General features: G+C 37.0%; 1 protein-coding gene across 8 annotated transcripts in view; it reads left to right on the top strand.

Moving 5' to 3' along the window:
- ASCC1 (activating signal cointegrator 1 complex subunit 1) overlaps positions 1-18530 on the top strand; it is a 103087-nt gene that overhangs the window by 27181 nt on the left and 57376 nt on the right. For all 8 annotated transcript variants that reach the window (XR_011488776.1, XM_070470803.1, XM_070470801.1 and 5 more), the window contains exon 6: positions 16684-16820. Coding sequence is in view for 7 of the 8 variants with exons in the window: in XM_070470803.1 (XP_070326904.1) it covers positions 16684-16820 (137 nt within the window). In the remaining variant the exon portion in view is untranslated. The remainder of the gene's footprint in view (positions 1-16683; positions 16821-18530) is intronic.

Below are 18530 nucleotides of genomic sequence, written 5' to 3'. Positions count from 1 at the left end.
TATAACAAGAACAACAAAAAGCTTTTGGTTCCATTGATTATTCTCTATTGTTTGTCCATTTTCTGTTTCATTGACTTCTGTTTTTATCTGTATTGTTACATTTCTTAAGCGTAACTTTGGGTTTAATTTGCTCTTTTTTTTGGTTGCTTAATGTAGTAAATTACTGATTTGAGACTTTTCTTAGTATTTTAGTGTTTTAAAAGTATTTTAAGTAAACATTTGTGAGATAATCGTCAATTCATTTGCAGTTATAAGTCTTGTGATTTATTTCATCCATGTTATTTAGAAGTATGTTGTTTAGTTTTCTACATTTTTTTTTGTTACTATTACAGATATCTCTGTTACTGACTTATAGTTTGATTCTGTTTGTCAAATAACATTCTGTATGATATCAGTTCTTTTAAATGCATTTGTACCTGTTTTCTGTTACAGAATATTATCTATCTTGGTAAATGTTATATGTACATTTAAAAGGATGTATATTCTGATGTCTTTTAATTGATCCATAAAACTATAAATATACCATCTAGTTGTTAGTGATCATTGTCTTGTATATTCATATTGATTTTCTGTCTCCTTGTTCTGTTAATTACTGAGAGAGGACTGTTGAAATCTCCAACAGTAATTGTAGATTCGTCTATTCCTCCTTTCAGTTGTGACAGTTTTTTCATATCTTCTTGGCAGATCAGTTCGTTTATAATTAGGGAGTGTCCCTCTTTATCCCTGACAGTATTCCTTGTTCTGAGGTCTGCTTTTTTAGATATTAATATAGCCATTCCAACTTGCTTTGATTTGTATTTTTCATTGTATATATTTTTTTGTTCTTTTATTTATTATTTTTAAATTAATTGATTTGTTTTTGACTGTGCTGGGTCTTCATTGATGGTTTCAGACTTTCTCTAGTTGCAGCAAGCGGAGGCTAGTCTCTGTTGCCATGCCCAGGCTTCTCATTGTGGTAGCTGCTCTTCTTGCGGAGCATGGTCTCTGGAGTGCTTGGGCTTCAGTAGTCGTGTTATGTGGGTTCACTAGTTGTGGTACACAGGCTTAGTTGCCCCATGGCATGTGGGATCTTAGTTCCTAGGCCAGGAATTGAACCCATGTCCCCTGCATTGGCAGGCAGATTCTTTTTTTTTTTTTTGTAATGTTTTTTTAAATATTTATGTTTATTATTTATTTTATTTGACTGCGTTGAATCTTAGTTGCGGCATGTGGGATCTAGTTCCCTGACCAAAGATCAAACCCCGGCCCCCTGCATTGGGAACGTGGAGTCTTAACCCCTGGACCACTGGGGAAGTCCCTGCAGGCAGATTCTTAACCACTGAACCTCGAGAAAGTCCCTAAGTAGATTTCTTAAAGATAGCATATAATTGATTTTTTTAAAAACCTGGTCTGTCATCTCTTCCTTTTAAGTGAAATGACTAGATTGTTTACTTTTAACGTAGTTATAGATGTAGGCGGGTTTGTCTACCATTTTGTGATTTTTTTTTGTCTTATCTTTCCTTTGTTTTTTCCTACCATTTTTTAGATTGAGGGTTTTTAAAACTTTTGTTTTCTTGACACTGTTGGCTTATTAGCTACAACCATTTTATTTTTTAGTAAATGTTCATAGGTTTACAATATGTATTTAATTCATCACCTTCAAATAATATTACACCACTTAACGTATAATTTAAGAACCTCAGAATATGTCATCTTTTTCCTCCCTTCTGTCCTTTGTCTAATTATCATTAATCTTGCTTCTATTTATAAACAATTTTCTGTAAGATTTCTTATAATTTGCTAGTCATGGATACACTTTCAGTTTTTTTTTTGTATGAGATTCGTCGTCTTTTTTGAAAGGTAGTTTTTATTGGTTGTAGGATTCTTTTTCTTTTGGAATGTTTTTAAAAATTATTTATTTATTTACTTTTGATTGGAATGGGTCTTGGGTGCTGTATCCTTCTCATCAGCATTTTCCTCAGGCTTAGCATCCACTGGTGATTCTTACCTGATGTTTACCATGTTGCTTGCAAAATGATTCTAGCACTTGGTCTACATTTAGTGTTTGATTTTCTGCATTCCTTTGTAAGCAGGGGACCTTCCTTCTCACCTTACTTTTAAATTTATTTGTTATGGGTGTGATTTCGTAAATTTTATTTTCCAAGGGCTTGTAATTTACTGTTGTGCTTAATTATTTTGATACTTAAATTGTCTCAGATTTATCTCGGGGTCCTCTGAAGCCTTTTCTTGGGATGCATTTTCTTTGGCTTGTATTTGTACTTTTGTTCCAGTTCTCCCATATATATATGGACGTGTCTGCTTTAAAATGTCTTAATTTCTCTTAAGGTCTCCCCGGTGCCTCCGGTCAGTGCTTTTGTTATTCTGTTGCATTCTCCTGCCTGTAATCTCTCCTCCCCAGTAACCAAAGATCTGCCGTCTCTTGTAGTTCCTTTTCTCCCTCTGCAGGCAAGTAACACTTCTTTTTTTATTCTTCATTTATTTTTATTAGTTGGAGGCAAATTACTTTACAATATGTTTTTGTCATACATTGACATGAATCAGCCATGGATTTACATGTATTCCCCATCCCGATCCCCCCCCCACCTCCCTCTCTACCCGCTCCCTCTGGGTCTTCCCAGTGCACCAGGCCCGAGCACTTATCTCATGCCTCCAACCTGGGCTGGTGATCTGTTTCACCCTAGATAATATACATGTTTTGATGCTGTTCTCTAGAAACATCCCGCCCTCGCCTTCTCCCACAGAGTCCAAAAGTCTGTTCTGTACATCTATGTCTCTTTTTCTGTTTTGCATATAGGGTTATCATTACCATCTTTCTAAATTCCATATATATGTGTTAGTATACTGTAATGGTCTTAATCTTTCTGGCTTACTTCACTCTGTATGATGGGCTCCAGTTTCATCCATCTCATTAGAACTGATTCAAATGAATTCTTTTTAATGGCTGAGTAATATTCCATGGTGTATATGAACCACAGCTTCCTCATCCATTCGTCTGCTGATGGGCATCCAGGTTGCTTCCATGTCCTGGCAATTATAAACAGTGCTGCGATGAACATTGGGGTGCACGTGTCTCTTTCAGATCTGGTTTCCTCAGTGTGTATGCCCAGAAGTGGGATTGCTAGGTCATATGGCAGTTCTATTTCCAGTTTTTTAAGAAATCTCCACACTGTTCTCCATAGCGGCTGTACTAGTTTGCATTCCCACCAACAGTGTAAGAGGGTTCCCTTTTCTCCACACCCTCTCCAGCATTTATTGCTTGTAGACTTTTGGATAGCAGCCATCCTGACTGGCGTGTAATGGTACCTCATTGTGGTTTTGATTTGCATTTCTCTGATAATGAGTGATGTTGAGCATCTTTTCATGTGTTTGTTAGCCATCTGTATGTCTTCTTTGGAGAAATGTCTGTTTAGTTCTTTGGCCCATTTTTTGATTGGGTCATTTATTTTTCTGGAATTGAGCTATAGGAGTTGCTTGTATATTTTTGAGATTAATCCTTTGTCTGTTGCTTTGTTTGCTATTATTTTCTCCCAATCTGAGAGCTGTCTTTTCACCTTGCTTATAGTTTCCTTTGTTGTGCAAAAGTTTTTAAGTTTCATTAGGTTCCATTTGTTTATTTTTGCTTTTATTTCCAATATTCTGGGAGGTGGGTCATAAAGGATCCTGCTGTGATTTATGTCGGAGAGTGTTTTGTCTATGTTCTCCTCTAGGAGTTTTATAGTTTCTGGTCTTACATTTAGATCTTTAATCCATTTTGAGTTTATTTTTGTGTATGGTGTTAGAAAGTGTTCTAGTTTCATTCTTTTACAAGTGGTTGACCAGTTTTCCCAGCACCACTTGTTAAAGAGGTTGTCTTTTTTCCATTGTATATCCTTGCCTCCTTTGTCGAAGATAAGGTGTCCATAGGTTCGTGGATTTATCTCTGGGCTTTCTATTCTGTTCCATTGATCTATATTTCTGTCTTTGTGCCAGTACCATACTGTCTTGATGACTGTGGCTTTGTAGTATAGTCTGAAGTCAAGCAGGTTGATTCCTCCAGTTCCATTCTTCTTTCTCAAGATTGCAAGTAACACTTCTTACAGTGGCCTCCAACCTGGTAGCCAGACTATGCTTCTGTCCCCAACAGCACTGCGAGTTAGGCAAGACAGAAACCAGTTCCTCAGGCAGCCTCCTAATAAGCCAGAACATTGCAAACCACTTTCACTCTTCCTTCTCCCCTGTTGGAGGAGCAGAAACTGGGTGGCTTCCTTCTGATCTGTTGTGATGTCCTAGGGCAGAGTGTAGGGCAAGGGATAGATAGAAAACATGAGGGATCCTGCCATTTTGAGTGCAATTTTCCTTTGGTTAGGCATTTGTTTGGTAATTGCAGGTTCTTAACTCATTTCTAGCATTTTCCCAAAGCTACTTTTGTCCATATGTTGTTTATTTAGTGTTTCTGTCTGGGAATGAGAGCTTGATTCTTCTTGTGTGATTGCCCCCTCTTCCCAGTCCGTAACAATCACTAATCTACTTTCTGTCTCTACGAATTTGCCTATTCCGAATATTTGATAGAAATGGACTCATACAGTATGTGGCCTTTTGTCTCTGGACATCTTTCATTTATAATGTATTTAAGATTTATCCATGTTTTATCATGTAGTGCTACTTCATTTCTTCTAATGGCCAAGTAATATTCCATTGTATGGCTATACCACATTTTGTTTATGCCTTCATCACTTGGTGATTATTTTGAGTTGTTTCTGCTTTGGGCTTTTATAAATAATGCTGCTATTCATAACATGTTTTCTTGTAATAATTTGTAATATCATAAACAAGGCTGGGTTTACCATTATTTTTATTCATTTAATTGACCTTGATCTGATAAAAAAAAGATAGCTCTTGCATTATGCTAGACAGTGTTCTAAGTGCCTCCTTTGCTTATTTTGTGTCATCTTCAGTGTATCCCTTTGAGTTAGATATTACTTTTTCATTTTACTTATTAAGAAACTGAAGTTTAGAGATGATAATTTTCTCAAGGTACCACAGCTAGTAGGTCCATCATGCTAAGCAGGATAGAAGATGCAAAGTTGTGTAGGTCCTAGTAATGGCTGCAGTTTATACAGTCCAATAGAACAGATAGATGAAATTAGTTCTTGGAGTCACTGTGGAAAGGTATTTGAATGGGGAAAAAAACCTGTTTAGGGGCTTTCGTGGTGATCCAGTGGTTAAGACTGTGCTCCTAATGCAAGAGGCGCAGGTTCAACCCCTGGTTGGAAAACTAGGATCTCACATGCTGCACATCATGGCTAAAAACAAAACCTTAACCAAAAGGACTCCGAAAACTGTTTAAATTGAAGATCTTTTGCTTATCTGTAACCACTTGCATCAGTCTTTCGGCAAGGTTTTCCTTGGGCCCAGCCTTGACTGGAGTTGGGTAGTAATTTTCTCAGCATCGGCTTCCCTGCTGGCTCCTACGGCAGAGAGTCTGCCCACAGTGCGGGAGAGCTGGGTTTGATCCCTGGGTCGGGAAGATCCCCTGGAGAAGGGAATGGCTACCCACTCCAGTATTCTTGCCTGGTGAATTCATTCCATGGACAGAGGAGCTTGGTGGACATGAGTTCACAAAGAGTCGGACATGACTGAGCAACTGACACGTTCACTGAGCATTCAGAAAAGCTCCACAGAGTCTTCCCAGTTGTGCTTGGGTTTTTCAACTCCAAATCATATTCCATTACCTAGTAGTTAAAAAAAAGTTATCATGTGGATCAGATGTTAAAAAGAAGGACTTCTGTTCATATCCATCTTCACTCCTGAATCGGGACTGAAGGAGGTGAGATTCTTTATCTTTTAAAAATTCATTCATATTTTCAATTTTTTTCTTTCTTTGAGAAGGCGAATTTATCCTTCTTGTAGCTGTGCCAAGTATGTGAAGTTCTTTTGGGATCTCTGAGGTGAAATAGGAATATAGGTAATCTTGAAAAAGGAATTTATTAGTTTACATTTAAATCTTGCTCTACTATATTAGGTTTCTACTGCTATGTAATAAATCACCACAGTCTTAGCAGTTTAAAACCACATCCATTTATCATCTCACAATATTGTAGTAGTTTTGTAGATCAGAAGACCTGGTGGACTCTATGGCATTCTCTGTATAGAGTCTCACAAGGCCAAAATCAAGGTATTGGCCAGACTAATCTCTTATCTGGAGGCCCTGGAGGAGAATCCACTTCCAAGTTCATTCACATTGTTGGCAGATTTCAGTTCCTTGTGGCTGTAGGTCTGAAGTCCTTGTTTCCTTGACATGTGGCTGTTCTCATTTCTGTCATATCCTTTTTGTGCTTCATATCTCTGACTTGTGCCACCAGCCAGAGAATACTCTGCTTTGTAAAGAGCTCATGTGTATAGATCAGGCTTACTGGGATAATCTGCCTATATTAACGTCAGCTGTGCCATATAATATAGTATAATCATAGCAGTGATATCACATTCATAGGTTCTATCCACAGTCAAAGGGGATTCTACGAGGTTAAGGGTCTTTGGAGGTCATTCTTAAAATTCTGCCTATCATAGCTATTCATGTTCATTTTAAAACATTGTGGTAAAGGTCATATTTTTGATTCAGCAGATGACTTTTCTACTCCCAGGTTTCATCCTTCCCTTCCCTCACCCTTCCTAGTATTCTTTTCTTCCTTAAAATAGTGGGCCCCTTTTCTTTCTTTATTTGATAGTATGCTTGTCCTTGATCTCACCCTTGACTTTCTTAAGGAAACCCTGTAGTTTCCTTTTAGAATAATGTTTCCTGAAATCATTTTCTTTTCTGCTGATCAATTATGTAAGAAATGTTGTTTGACTACAGACATTATCACTATCATCCTTGTGCTTCAGCTCCCTAAGCCTGAGTATTTAATGTAGGATTTAGCTACTCACAGACATCAGCAAGGTATTTTCATCTATGTGATCTGCAGATGAACTGCACTTTTTCACTGTTTCCTATCTTGCATTAAGATTCAAAGATGTCTCGTTGTCTGCAAGTTCAAGAAGCATGATATATTAAAACCCTGTATATCTCTCGATCTATCTATAGCTAGTAATGCTGTTATAATTCCATTTTATCTCACAGCAGGGTCTAGTAGAAAGCACATCAGTAATGAAAAATAGTAATTCAAAACTGTGTTCAGTGGAGCATTCTGAAAGCTTATAGATCTGTCTGAAGTAACAGAGGACTTTTTTCAGCTGCCTGGAGAACCTGAATAGGTTATAGACCAGAAACTACATCATTCTGCTCATATTGTAGTCTGAAGGCTGACACTGGGCAAAAATGGCTATTGGATCTGGGGTTCATCTCCTCTCCCCAAGTTAGGATCATTTTTTTCCATTTAGTATTATTCACTGAAGAAGAAAATTTATATATAAAAGCTTTAGTGTATAATTTAGGATTTTTCATGTGTAAAGGGAGCTGCAGGATTTATAATTATCTTGTGAACTAATTTAGAATGAAGACAGATAACAGACATACCTTGGAGATATTGCAAGTTTGGTTCCAGACCACTGCAATAAAGTGAATATTATAATAAAGTGAGTCACATGCATTTTTTGGTTTCCCAGTTTTGTGTCTAAAAGCATATATATCTTGATTAAAAATAATGTTGTTTGAAAAACGGTGCCAATAGTCTTGCTCCACTCAGAGTTGCTACAAAACCTCAATTTGTAAAAAACATATCTGTGAAGCACAGTAAAGCGAAGCGCAGTTAAACAGGGTGTGTCTGTGGTTGTCTTTGATTGTAATAAAGTTGTGAACTCCTGGGGTCTTTTGTTAGATGGGAAAGTCAGAAAAGGAGATGTTATAATAACAAGATTCATATAGTGCACCATTTGGATGGAGATGGTGGTTGTGTTTATCTTTTATTCATTCATTAACTACTTTTTAAACATCTGTTATTGGCCAGACTATATATTTTGTACATATTTTGTACAAACAATGGACTTTACCTTGGATCTTTACCTTTACTTGAATATGGATCCCATATTCTAGGTTGGGGGAAATAGTGTTCTTACAGAAGGAGTTCCAGTACTGAGAGTTGAGTGCTATTAGAAGGAAGAGCAGTGGGTGCCCAGAGGAGAGATTCTCCAGTGTTTGGAAAAGGCTTAATAAGGGAGGCGACACTTGAGCAGTCTTGAAGGAAGACTTTTGCTGTTGTAATAATAGTACAGGTTACCATGCAGGAGATGAGGGTCTAACCTGAATAGGAGGTTTACCATTAACTCACCACTAATGTTTAAGTGATCATTGTCTTTGGGAATAAGTGTAGGTTGGTGGGTGGATTGCCAGCTGGTGCTTACAAGTAATTTATGGAGGAACTAGTTAAGCTTTTAGAAAAGTAGGTTTGAGTACCATTGTGCTTATCAACTTGAGAGAGATGTATCCTTTAGTGAAGGGGAGATATCTTTGCTCCTTTTTAATGGGTAAATATATTTAAACAATAAGTGAGAACATTCACTTTTTCTGGTCACTGTGAAAGCTGATCCTTGAATATTTGCTCTTTGTTTTTAAGAGCCTCTCTTCTTTCCTGTAATTATGTCTGAATAGAATTTATAAGATAGAAGAGTCAAAACCCTGTTTTCTAAGCTTATTCAACATAACAACATAACATACAGAGACTCTCAAATCAAAATCAGCTTTTGTGAACATTCTTAAAGAATAGATATGACTCAGCAGAGCCTGATTAGCTCTTGGCCGTGCTTTAGAAGAAAGAGTAAAGATGGCATTTATTTAGAGTGTTGCAGAGTCACATAAAAAGCAAGAAGGGGTAAAACCTGTACTTAATACATACTACTGTGTTCCAGAGGCTTCAGCACAACCCTTGTTGTCTGTTTTAGAGATGATGAAATTGAGTTTCAGAGCAATGACTAACTCACCTCAGGTAATGTTGATAAGTGGCAGAAATAGAATTTGACCGTAGGCCTATCTGGTTGCAAAACCAAACGCTCTTTTTTTACCAGTCTGCCTCTGCCTATATGAATAACTTCTATGTGAATGAGGTTTATATCATTCACCCAGGAATGATTTTCTGGGATTTGGCCATAAAAAAAGAAAATATAATGAGCATAGAAGGAGAAGGCTTCCATACTTATTCCTTCTTTTTCTTTGGATAGAATATCAGGAAGTGAATTGGTGGACACCTCACAAATACCTGTTTTATACTTATTTATAGGTTTTGTGAAAGCATGTAAAAAATCTATATAGGACCTTTGAGTTAGAAGTAAACTAGGCCATCTCGCTTATCTTACAGAGAAGGAGATCAAAGGTCTAGAGAAGTGAGATGGTGTGCCTGATCATAGGTGGTTTATGACTGCATTGAAATTAGAACCTGAGACCCTATATTCCAGGTTAAAAGACCTGTAGCTAAATCCCAAACCTCTGTTATACCTGGAGTTCCTGGAAGATGATATATATGAATATAATTGGAGGATTACTTTTTTGTCTGTGCCTCTCAGCGTGTACTGTCAAGGCAGTGTGCTGTAAATTATGTTTTGTGCTACATGTTTGGATCATGTTCATAGGCATTCTTAACTCATGTAATTGAGCATGACCTTTGGGATCTGAATCTGAGAGGCTTCCTTTCTGCTAGCTGCTAGCTCTGGCAGATATATCTATGTTATATCCCAACCACACAGATCAGTTTGAATTCTTATTGGGGCTTTTTGTTTTGCTTTTTTTTAATTGGAGGATAATTGCTTTCCAGTGTTGTATTGGTTTCTGCCTTACATCAACATGAATCAGACAGAGGTACACATATGTCCTCTCCTCTTGAACCTCCTTCCCACCTGCCACCCCATTCCACCCCTCTAGGTTGTCACAGAGTATCACACATCAAATTTCCTCTGGCTATCTATTTCACATGTGATTAGGTAATGTATATATTTCAATGCTCCTCTCTCAATTCATCCCACGCTCTCCATTCATCCCATCCCATCTCCATTGCTGTCCTGCAGACTTATTAGGGCTTTAAAGAAAAAAAAAAAACAACTGAGCTAATCCATATTTCTATCTATTGGCCTTTTCCCCAAGTGTGACAATTGTTAGATTTCACTATTCCTTGTTAATTGTTCATTCTGATAGGACTGCCAGCAGTTCTGCCCCCATGGAGCCTGAGGGTTGGGTTAAAAGTGAGATCAGTGAAGAGCCTGTGACCATGTGATTGGTGATTGCTAGTAAATTGTGGAGCTATGGGCTTCCCAGGTGGCACAATTGGTAAAGAATCCATCTGCCAATGCAGGAGGCATAAGAGATGTGGGTTCGATATTGGGTTGTGTAGATTCCCCTGGAGGAGGGCATGGCAACCCACTCCAGTGTTCCTGCATGGAAAATGCCATGGACAGAGGAATGTGGTGGGCTACAGTCCATAGGGTTGTAAAGAGTCGGATGTGACTGAAGTAACTTGGCACGCACGCATACTGAGTTACAGCTTGACGTTGATCTGAACTCAGGCTTAGACCTGCACACGAGCTTTCTGTGGAGGTAGCTTTTGCAAGTATTTTTTTCCTTAGATGAGGTCTTATTTAACAAATAAAGAAACTGAGGCTCATAGGTGTGGCTTAGCTGCAAAGAATACGCCCCCCACCCCCAGTCGAGATAGAACTGCCCTGGGGAATTCCTGTTACTTCACCCTTTGCTTCTGCTTGCTGGGTGGAAGGTCATCACCATTAGAATCTTCAGGCGCCAGCCTGGGTGGCCAACCTAATGAAGTAAAATAGTTCCAGCTCCGAGTAATGGTGAACTTGGAGCAGGGCCCAGTGTAATTAAGCCCCTGGAGTAAAGAATTTGTTGTTGGCCTTTATTCATTTCAGTGAAGAGGCTTGCGGGTAGGAATATGATATATTCCAAGCAAAGAAAAGCAGTGACTCTAGAGATTTATGCCATTGCCTTGAAGATTGTTTGGTTCCACATTAAACTTAAATGATTCAATAAGAAAAGAGCTTTTCTTGGTAGATGGCATTGCTAGGCAGGGTAAAATTTAGGGCGTTTCTTCATTTATTAAAAGGTTGTCTGGTAGGGTTGCATATGCATTATATAATCTCCAGTATAGTTGAAGACTGTTGGAACTCCTATGACTCAGAATTCCCCCAGAGACTTCAGATTATGTGACCTTTAGGTATCCCATCTGTTCCTTTTCTTGCTCTTTTACATTATCTATGTTTGGCTTCCCAGTATTTGGCATTTTTTGTGGCCAGTGAATTCAAATTGACTAGAGTGGTAGGCTCCCAGAGAATAAGGTAAGGGGAAAAAGTTCTTGAGCTTCTTTTTTCCAGATAGTAACATAATACGTTTGTATTGTTTTTAAACCTCTAAGTGGGCTTCCCTGATAGCTCAGTTGGTAAAGAATCTGCCTGTGAGGCAGGAATGGTTCAATTCCTGGGTCGGGAAAGTCTGCTGGAGAAGGGATAGGCTACCCGCTCCAGTATTCTGGCCTGGAGAATTTCATGAACTGTTTAGTCCATGGGGTCGAAAAGAGTTGGACACGACTGAGTGATTTTCACTTTCAAACCTCTAAGTTTGTGGTAATTTGTTACAGTAGCACTGGGATACTAATAATTTTAAACTCACAGAAAAGTTGTAAGACTGAGAATAGTACCCTTTTCTCAGATTTGCTTGTTGTTAATATTTTACTTTATTATTCTCTCTTTCTCTTTTTTCATTCTTTCTGAACTTTTATAAAGTGCATTGCATTTTTCACAGCCCTTTACACTCATACTTCAGTATATATTTCCTGAGAATTGGAATTTTTTTGAATAACCATGTACATCTTCCCATGTTTGAGTCATTTTTATTTTTGTGAAGTGTCTTGTTTATATCTTTTGTCCATTGCTTAATTGCAATAGTAGTTTAGTCATTTTCCTTTGATTTTTGAAAGTTCTTTATATTAGAGATATTAACCCTTCATCTGTGATATATATTGTAATATTTTCATCTAGTGTATTGTTTGTCTTTTGACTTGCTTATATTTACTGCCATATAAAAGTTTTCTCTTTTTAAAGAATCAAATTTATTTGTCTTATCTCTTACTACATCAGAATTTCTAGTCTTAGTTTGAAAACCTTTTTCTGCATTCAGGTTAAAGAAGAATTTACCCATTTATTTTTCCTTGTATAGTTTGTTTATTTACATTTCAGTCTTTAATTTGACGTTTATTCTTGTGTCTGTTGCAGTGAATACGTATAATTTTATTCTTTTTCTAAATGGCTATCCAGTTGCCCTAATAATGATTTATTAACAGAAACGATATTTGCTTCAGCGATTTGAAATAACAGCTTACCTTCCACGAAGATTTTTGAATGTACATGTTATTCTTAACATATGTTGAAAGACCTTTGGGAAGTCATCAAATCCAGAGTCAACTAAGAGTTGATCAGAGGGTCAAATAAAATATTCCATGATAATTGAGTTATAGGAGAAAACTTATTTCAGGATTGCTAAGATGCTCTTAAAAAGAAAAGACATACACATTTTTATATTTAACAGCTGTATTGAAGTATAGTTTACATACCAAAACCCCACCCCTTTCAAGTGTACGGTTCAGTCATTTTTGGTAAATTTACGGAGTTGTACAGTCATTACCATAATCTAAATGTACTTTTAGAACATTTCTGTCACTCTAAAAAGATCCCTTATGCCTAATCCCAGACAACCATCTGTCTTTCAGTCTCTATAGATCTACCTTTTCTGGATATTTCTTATAAATGGAATCATAAAATATGTAGTTTTCGCATCTGGCTTTTTTACTTGGCTATTGTTTTTGTGGTTTATTCATATTATTACTGCTGCCCAATAGTATTTCATTGTATTTCTATACTGAATTTTGTTTATCCACTCATCAGTTAATAAACATTTGGGTTATTTCCATTTTTTGGCCTTTATAAATAATACTGCTGTGATGTTCACTTACAAGTCTGCATGTGGACTCAAGCTTTCATTTCTTTCAAGTAAAGTCCTCAAAGTGAAATGTCTGGGTTGTATTGAAACTTCATGTTTAACTTTTTGAGGAACTGCCAAACTTTTCCAAAATGGCTGCATCATTTTACACCCTCCCAGCAATATGCAGTTCAGTTTCTCCACATCCTCACCAACACTTGTTATTGTCTGTCTTTTTTATTATAGTCATTCTAGTGAATGTGAAGTGGTATCTCATTTTGGTTTTGATAGACTAACAATGTTCAGTGTCTTTTCATATGTTTGCTAGCCATTAGTATAACCATTAGTATATCTTCTTTGGTGAATTATATGGATACTTTGCTCATTTTTAAGTTGAATGGTGTATCCATTTTATTACTGAATTTTTAAAAACTTAAAAAAATTGTATTTATCAGATATATGATTTGCAAATATTTTTCTCCCAAATAATTTTTTTTCTCTGTGGCTACTCTTCTCACTTTCCTAATGTGTCTTTTGAAGCACAGTTTTTAACTTTGATCAAGTTCAGTTAACCCTTTTTTTCTTCTTTTATGGATTATGCTTTTGATACTCATATCTCAAAAAAGGGAATTTTTTTTTTTTTTTAAGCAAGTTTTAAAACTACCTTTCTTTTCATGGAATTATGAGATTTGCCTTATTTTCAGGACTAGTGTGGTGATCAGACCCATTTATTGTGTGAGTTTTATTGAAATGTGTAAGGCCTTGCCTCTGGGTGTTAGCCACATTGTTCCAGCTTTTTCAGGGCAACTATTACTGGAGAGGTGGTGTAATATTGATCAAAAGTATAGGCTTTGGGACCTGACTACCTGGGTTTGAATTTTAACTTCATTGCTTCCTACCAGTGTTTCTTTGGGAAAGTGGCTTTATTTCTCTTTGCCTCAGTTTTCCTCATCTGTGAACAGTGAATACTATTACTTTGCTCACAAGATAATTGGCTATATAAAGTTTGTAAGAAATGCTTAGGGCAGAGTAAAGGGCTTAGATAATATTAGATCTTATTACTAGGGGATCAGTTCTCAGTTCTAGTTTGCGATAGGGTTGTGCATATTGGCATCATTTGGGGGACTTTGCTTGCCTTTCTAAAATGACAGATTCTAGGGTTTGATAAGCATTGTGCTTAGTCTTCCTCCACACTTTTTAAGTTGATTGTTCCTTAAAATCACTTTCATTAAATGAGGCAATTTGAGTTGATGTGTAGAATCATAAAACTCTTCATCAGATGTAAAAATAGGTCAAGCTCTGTTAACACGTAGAAAATGTATACTTTATTCATTCCTCTTGCCAAGCAAAATTAGTCTTAGGCAAACCAAGAATTGGAATATAAGACTATCTGCCTTTGATAAATACATTCTTCTGCCTTTAGGCTGATTTACTAGCCCAGAGATCAGATTATGGGATAAGAACTTGAAATTCAGAGGTAGAATTGCTGTTTGTTCCTGTTGGAGGAGAAGATGCTCAACTTTTTTTCTTTACTTCATTTGCAAAATGAGTTTAATGCAAGTTGAGACCTCATTACCTTCAAAAGGGATTCATGATTTGATACGGGACTAGTATCAGAATATACAGAGAATCCTTATAATTCAACAATAAAAAGACAGAAAATGGGCAAAGGAGATGTACAAATGTCCAACAGGGACATATGAAGATGTTTGGCATCATTGGTCAATAGTGAAAAGCAAATCAAGACCACCTCATGGTAGATGCAATACCATTTTATACCTACTAGGGTGACTATAATGAAATTTAAAAAGGAAAATGTTAAGTATTGGTGAAAGTGTAGAGAAATAGGAACCCTCATACATTGCTACTTGGAATGTAAAATTGTTCAGTTCCTGTGGTAAACAGTTTGGTGATTCCTCAATAAGTTAAACATAGAGTTATCATAGGACCCAGCAATTCCACTCCTTAGTGTATATCCCAAAGAGCTAAAACATATGTCAACATGAAACTTATACACAAATGTTTTTTAAAGCAGCATTATTCATGATACTAGCCAAAAGATGGAATCAACCCTAATGGCCATCAAGAGTTAAATGGATAATCAAATTGTGTGTTATATGCATACACTGGAATATTATTCAGCCATTAAAAGGAATGAAGTACTGATATATGCTTTAACTTGAATGAAGTTTGAAAGCATGCCAAATGAAAGAAGCCAGACGCAAAGGTTGTATTTAGTATGATTTATTTTATTTGCCATATGCAGAGTTCCAAAACTCCAAAGAGATAAAAAGCAAACTAGAGTTACCAGAGGATAAGTGATGAGAAATAATAGAGTGATTATTTAATAAGTATAAAGTGTTTTTACGGGATGCTGAAAAAGTTTTGAAACTAAAGAGAGCTGGCAGTTGTACAACATTGTGAATACACGAAATACCACTCAATTGTCACCCTAAAATGGTTAGTTGTATGCTAAGTGAATTTTATGTCTTTTTAAAAGTGACAGTGGGGTTCATAAATATATTTACTTTTTCTGCTTTCAGAGACAAAAGTTTTAAGTGCAAGGAATGATGATGCCAGAAAAGGATGACCATATTTGATGTGGCAACTCCAGTGTCTAGATATTTCTCTGAATCATTTTTCACCTGTCTTTGCTTGGGGACACTTTGTTCGTAACACAATATTTTACCTATAAATACTGCAGTGTCTGCTAAGATAAAAACTGTCTTTTATAAAGAGTATATTATCTTTGGGTAAGGCCATAAGAGGCCCAGTTGCTCTGAACTAATTAAAAGCCAATGAGGAACAAAAGATTATTGGAATCTATAATTAGGTAGCATTCTGTTTTTCCTGGGCATACCATTTTGTTAGGCTACCAGTTCATCTTTTAAAAAATATTACTCTATTGAAGTGAAATTCATCTAACATAAAATTAACCATTTTAAAATGAATGATTCAGTGGCATTTTGTCCATTAGCAGTGTTGTGCAACTACCAATTCTGTAACATTTCAAATGTTTTTATCACCCCTAAAGGGAATCTCATAGCCCTGATACACATCCTTGCCAGCACCTGGTGTTTTCCACTCTTTGGATTATAACCAGCCTGATGGGTGTGAAATGGCAACTCACTGTAGTTTTGACTTGCATTTCCCTTAATGGCTGAAGACACTGAACATCTTCATGTAGTCGTTAGCCATTTCTATTCTTTGGAGAAATGTTTACTCAAGTCCTTTTTCTGTTTTTTAAATTGATTTAGTTGTTGAGCTATGTAAGTGTTCTTTATATATTATGCCTGCTGTATGACCCTTATCTGGTATATGGTTTACAAATATTTCTCCCATTCTTTAGGTTGTCTTTTTTACTTTCTTGATAGTCCTTTGATACACAAAAGTTTTAAAGTATGAAGTTTGATTTACCTAATTTTTCTTTTGTTGCCATACTACTGGTGTCATATCTAAGAATCTGTTACCAAATCCAAGGTCATGAAGATTTTCCTGTCTTTTAGGAGTTTTGTGATTATATGGTTTTTGGCTCCCGTATCATTGATCCATTTTGATATAGGTTTTGTATATAGCATAAGGTATGGGTTCAATTTCATTCTTTTGCATGTAGGTATTCAGTTGTCCCAATATCATTTGTTAAAGAGGCTCTTCTTTCCCCACTAAATTGTCCTGGCACCCTGGTTGAAAAGTCAGTTGGTCATGGATGTGTGAGTTTATTTCTTTCTGCTCAGTTCTGTTCCTGCCATTTAGTTTTGTATGGGCTGAGTTTCTTGTTTTTCTCCCTTTGATAACAGGATCATGGGGTTGATAGCAGCATTTTCCAGAATCCTAAAAAGCTTCACCTAACTATTGGGATGTTGGTGCTTTTGAGTGAGCAAGAGATCCAGCAGACATGTGAGATGCTACAGCAGTGTAAAGAGGAATTCATTGAGTGAGTAATCCAGAGGAGTGGGGAGAGTGGTTGCCCTGTACTGGCCTTTTTTTCTAGTTTCACAGACTTGGTTTTGGCCTAGGGAGCTGGGTGACATGAGAACCAGATTTATTGACTGACCCATTTGTAACATTTAACATTGGGTTTCTTGTGTGGAAGGTTTAAAGTGGATTTAAAGCATATATTTACATATTTGTATGGAAAGGCTCTACCTTAAATTTTGCTAATTCACTAGGTAGTTTTTATTCTTTAACAGGACATCCCATTCCTTTGTCAAAGAAGAAATTCTCTTCATTATCTGTACGAGTGTATTAGTTTTCTGTGCGGCTGTAATGTATTACTCCAAGATTGGTAGCTTAAAACCACACAAATTTATAATCCTATAGTTCTGTGGGGCAGAAGTCTGATACAGGATTCACTGAGCTATAATCAAGTTACTGTCAGGGTTGTGTTCCTTTCTGGAGGCTCCAGGGGAGAATCTATTTGCTTGCCTTTGAAGTCCTGCTTTTAGAGGCCACCACATTCCTCGACTAGTAGCCTCCTTCCTCCTCCTTCAAAACTAATAACATTGCATCTGTTTGGCTCTCCGTCTGTTGTCACAGATGGGACAGGTTCTGTCCTGTCTGCTCTGGCCACAGCAGGGACAGGTTCTCTGCTTTTAAGGATGCGTGTGATTTAATTGAACCTACACAGGTAATGCAGAAAAATCTCCCCACCTCAAATTCCTTACCCTTAATCACATCTGCAAAACCGTCTTTGCTGTATTTGAACTAGTGTATTTACAAATCCAAAGAGTAGAACACGGGCATCTTTGGAGGGCTCTTATTGTGTTTACCACAGTTACTCAGACATTATAAGATAGGAGACCCTAGGAGAGTCTTCATTGTATTTCACAACGCAGAGTGCTAACCACTATACAATCACGGCTTCATTGTATTTCAGAAATGCAGCAGACTTTTTCTTTTTTTTCAAATACAGGTAATTTTGTTTGAGTCAATAAGGTTACCAAAAACTATCCAAGCAGTCTGGACAGGGAAAACATTGCTGTTCTGATGACTGACTTCTTATTCTTTTTTACTGTAATATTTTAACTTGTATGTACATCTGATCTAATAACTGTTTCAAAGGATCGTTTCTCCCCACTGATCCCTTCCTTTACTCTTTCCACAGAAGATTGATGCAGAACAAGAGCAATTTGAAAATTTACTCACTTGAATAATTTTATTTTTATGCAGTTGTAAAATATAGGTCCCATCTTATTCTGACATGGTCTTGTAGAAATGGGCTACCTGATTCATTGGGTAAACAAGATAAAATTTTTTCTATAGTTGTATATGCAAGGAGATCCATCCAGTCCATCCTAAAGAAAATCAGTCCTGAATATTCATTGGAAGGACTGATGCTGAAGCTGAAACTCCCAATTCTTTGGCCACCTGATGCAAAGAACTGACTCATTTGAAAAGACCCCGATGCTGGGAAAGATTGAAGGCAGGAGAAGGGTACACAGAGACTGAGCTAGCCGGATGGCATCACCAACTCAATGGACACGAGTTTGAGTGAACTCCGGGAGTTGGCGATGGACAAGGAGGCCTGGTGTGCTGCAGTCCATGGGGTCGCAAAGAGTCGGACATGACTGAGTAACTGAACTGAACTGATGTTGTATGTGAAACTGTAGTACAGAGACTTATCTGTCAGCCTGTTCTCATTCTT

Source organism: Odocoileus virginianus, chromosome 7, assembly GCF_023699985.2.
Source record: "Odocoileus virginianus isolate 20LAN1187 ecotype Illinois chromosome 7, Ovbor_1.2, whole genome shotgun sequence".
Classification (NCBI taxonomy): Eukaryota; Metazoa; Chordata; class Mammalia; order Artiodactyla; family Cervidae; genus Odocoileus; species Odocoileus virginianus.
The sequence above is the reverse complement of the archived record's forward strand: the minus strand, read 5'-3'. Positions and strand labels throughout refer to the sequence as shown.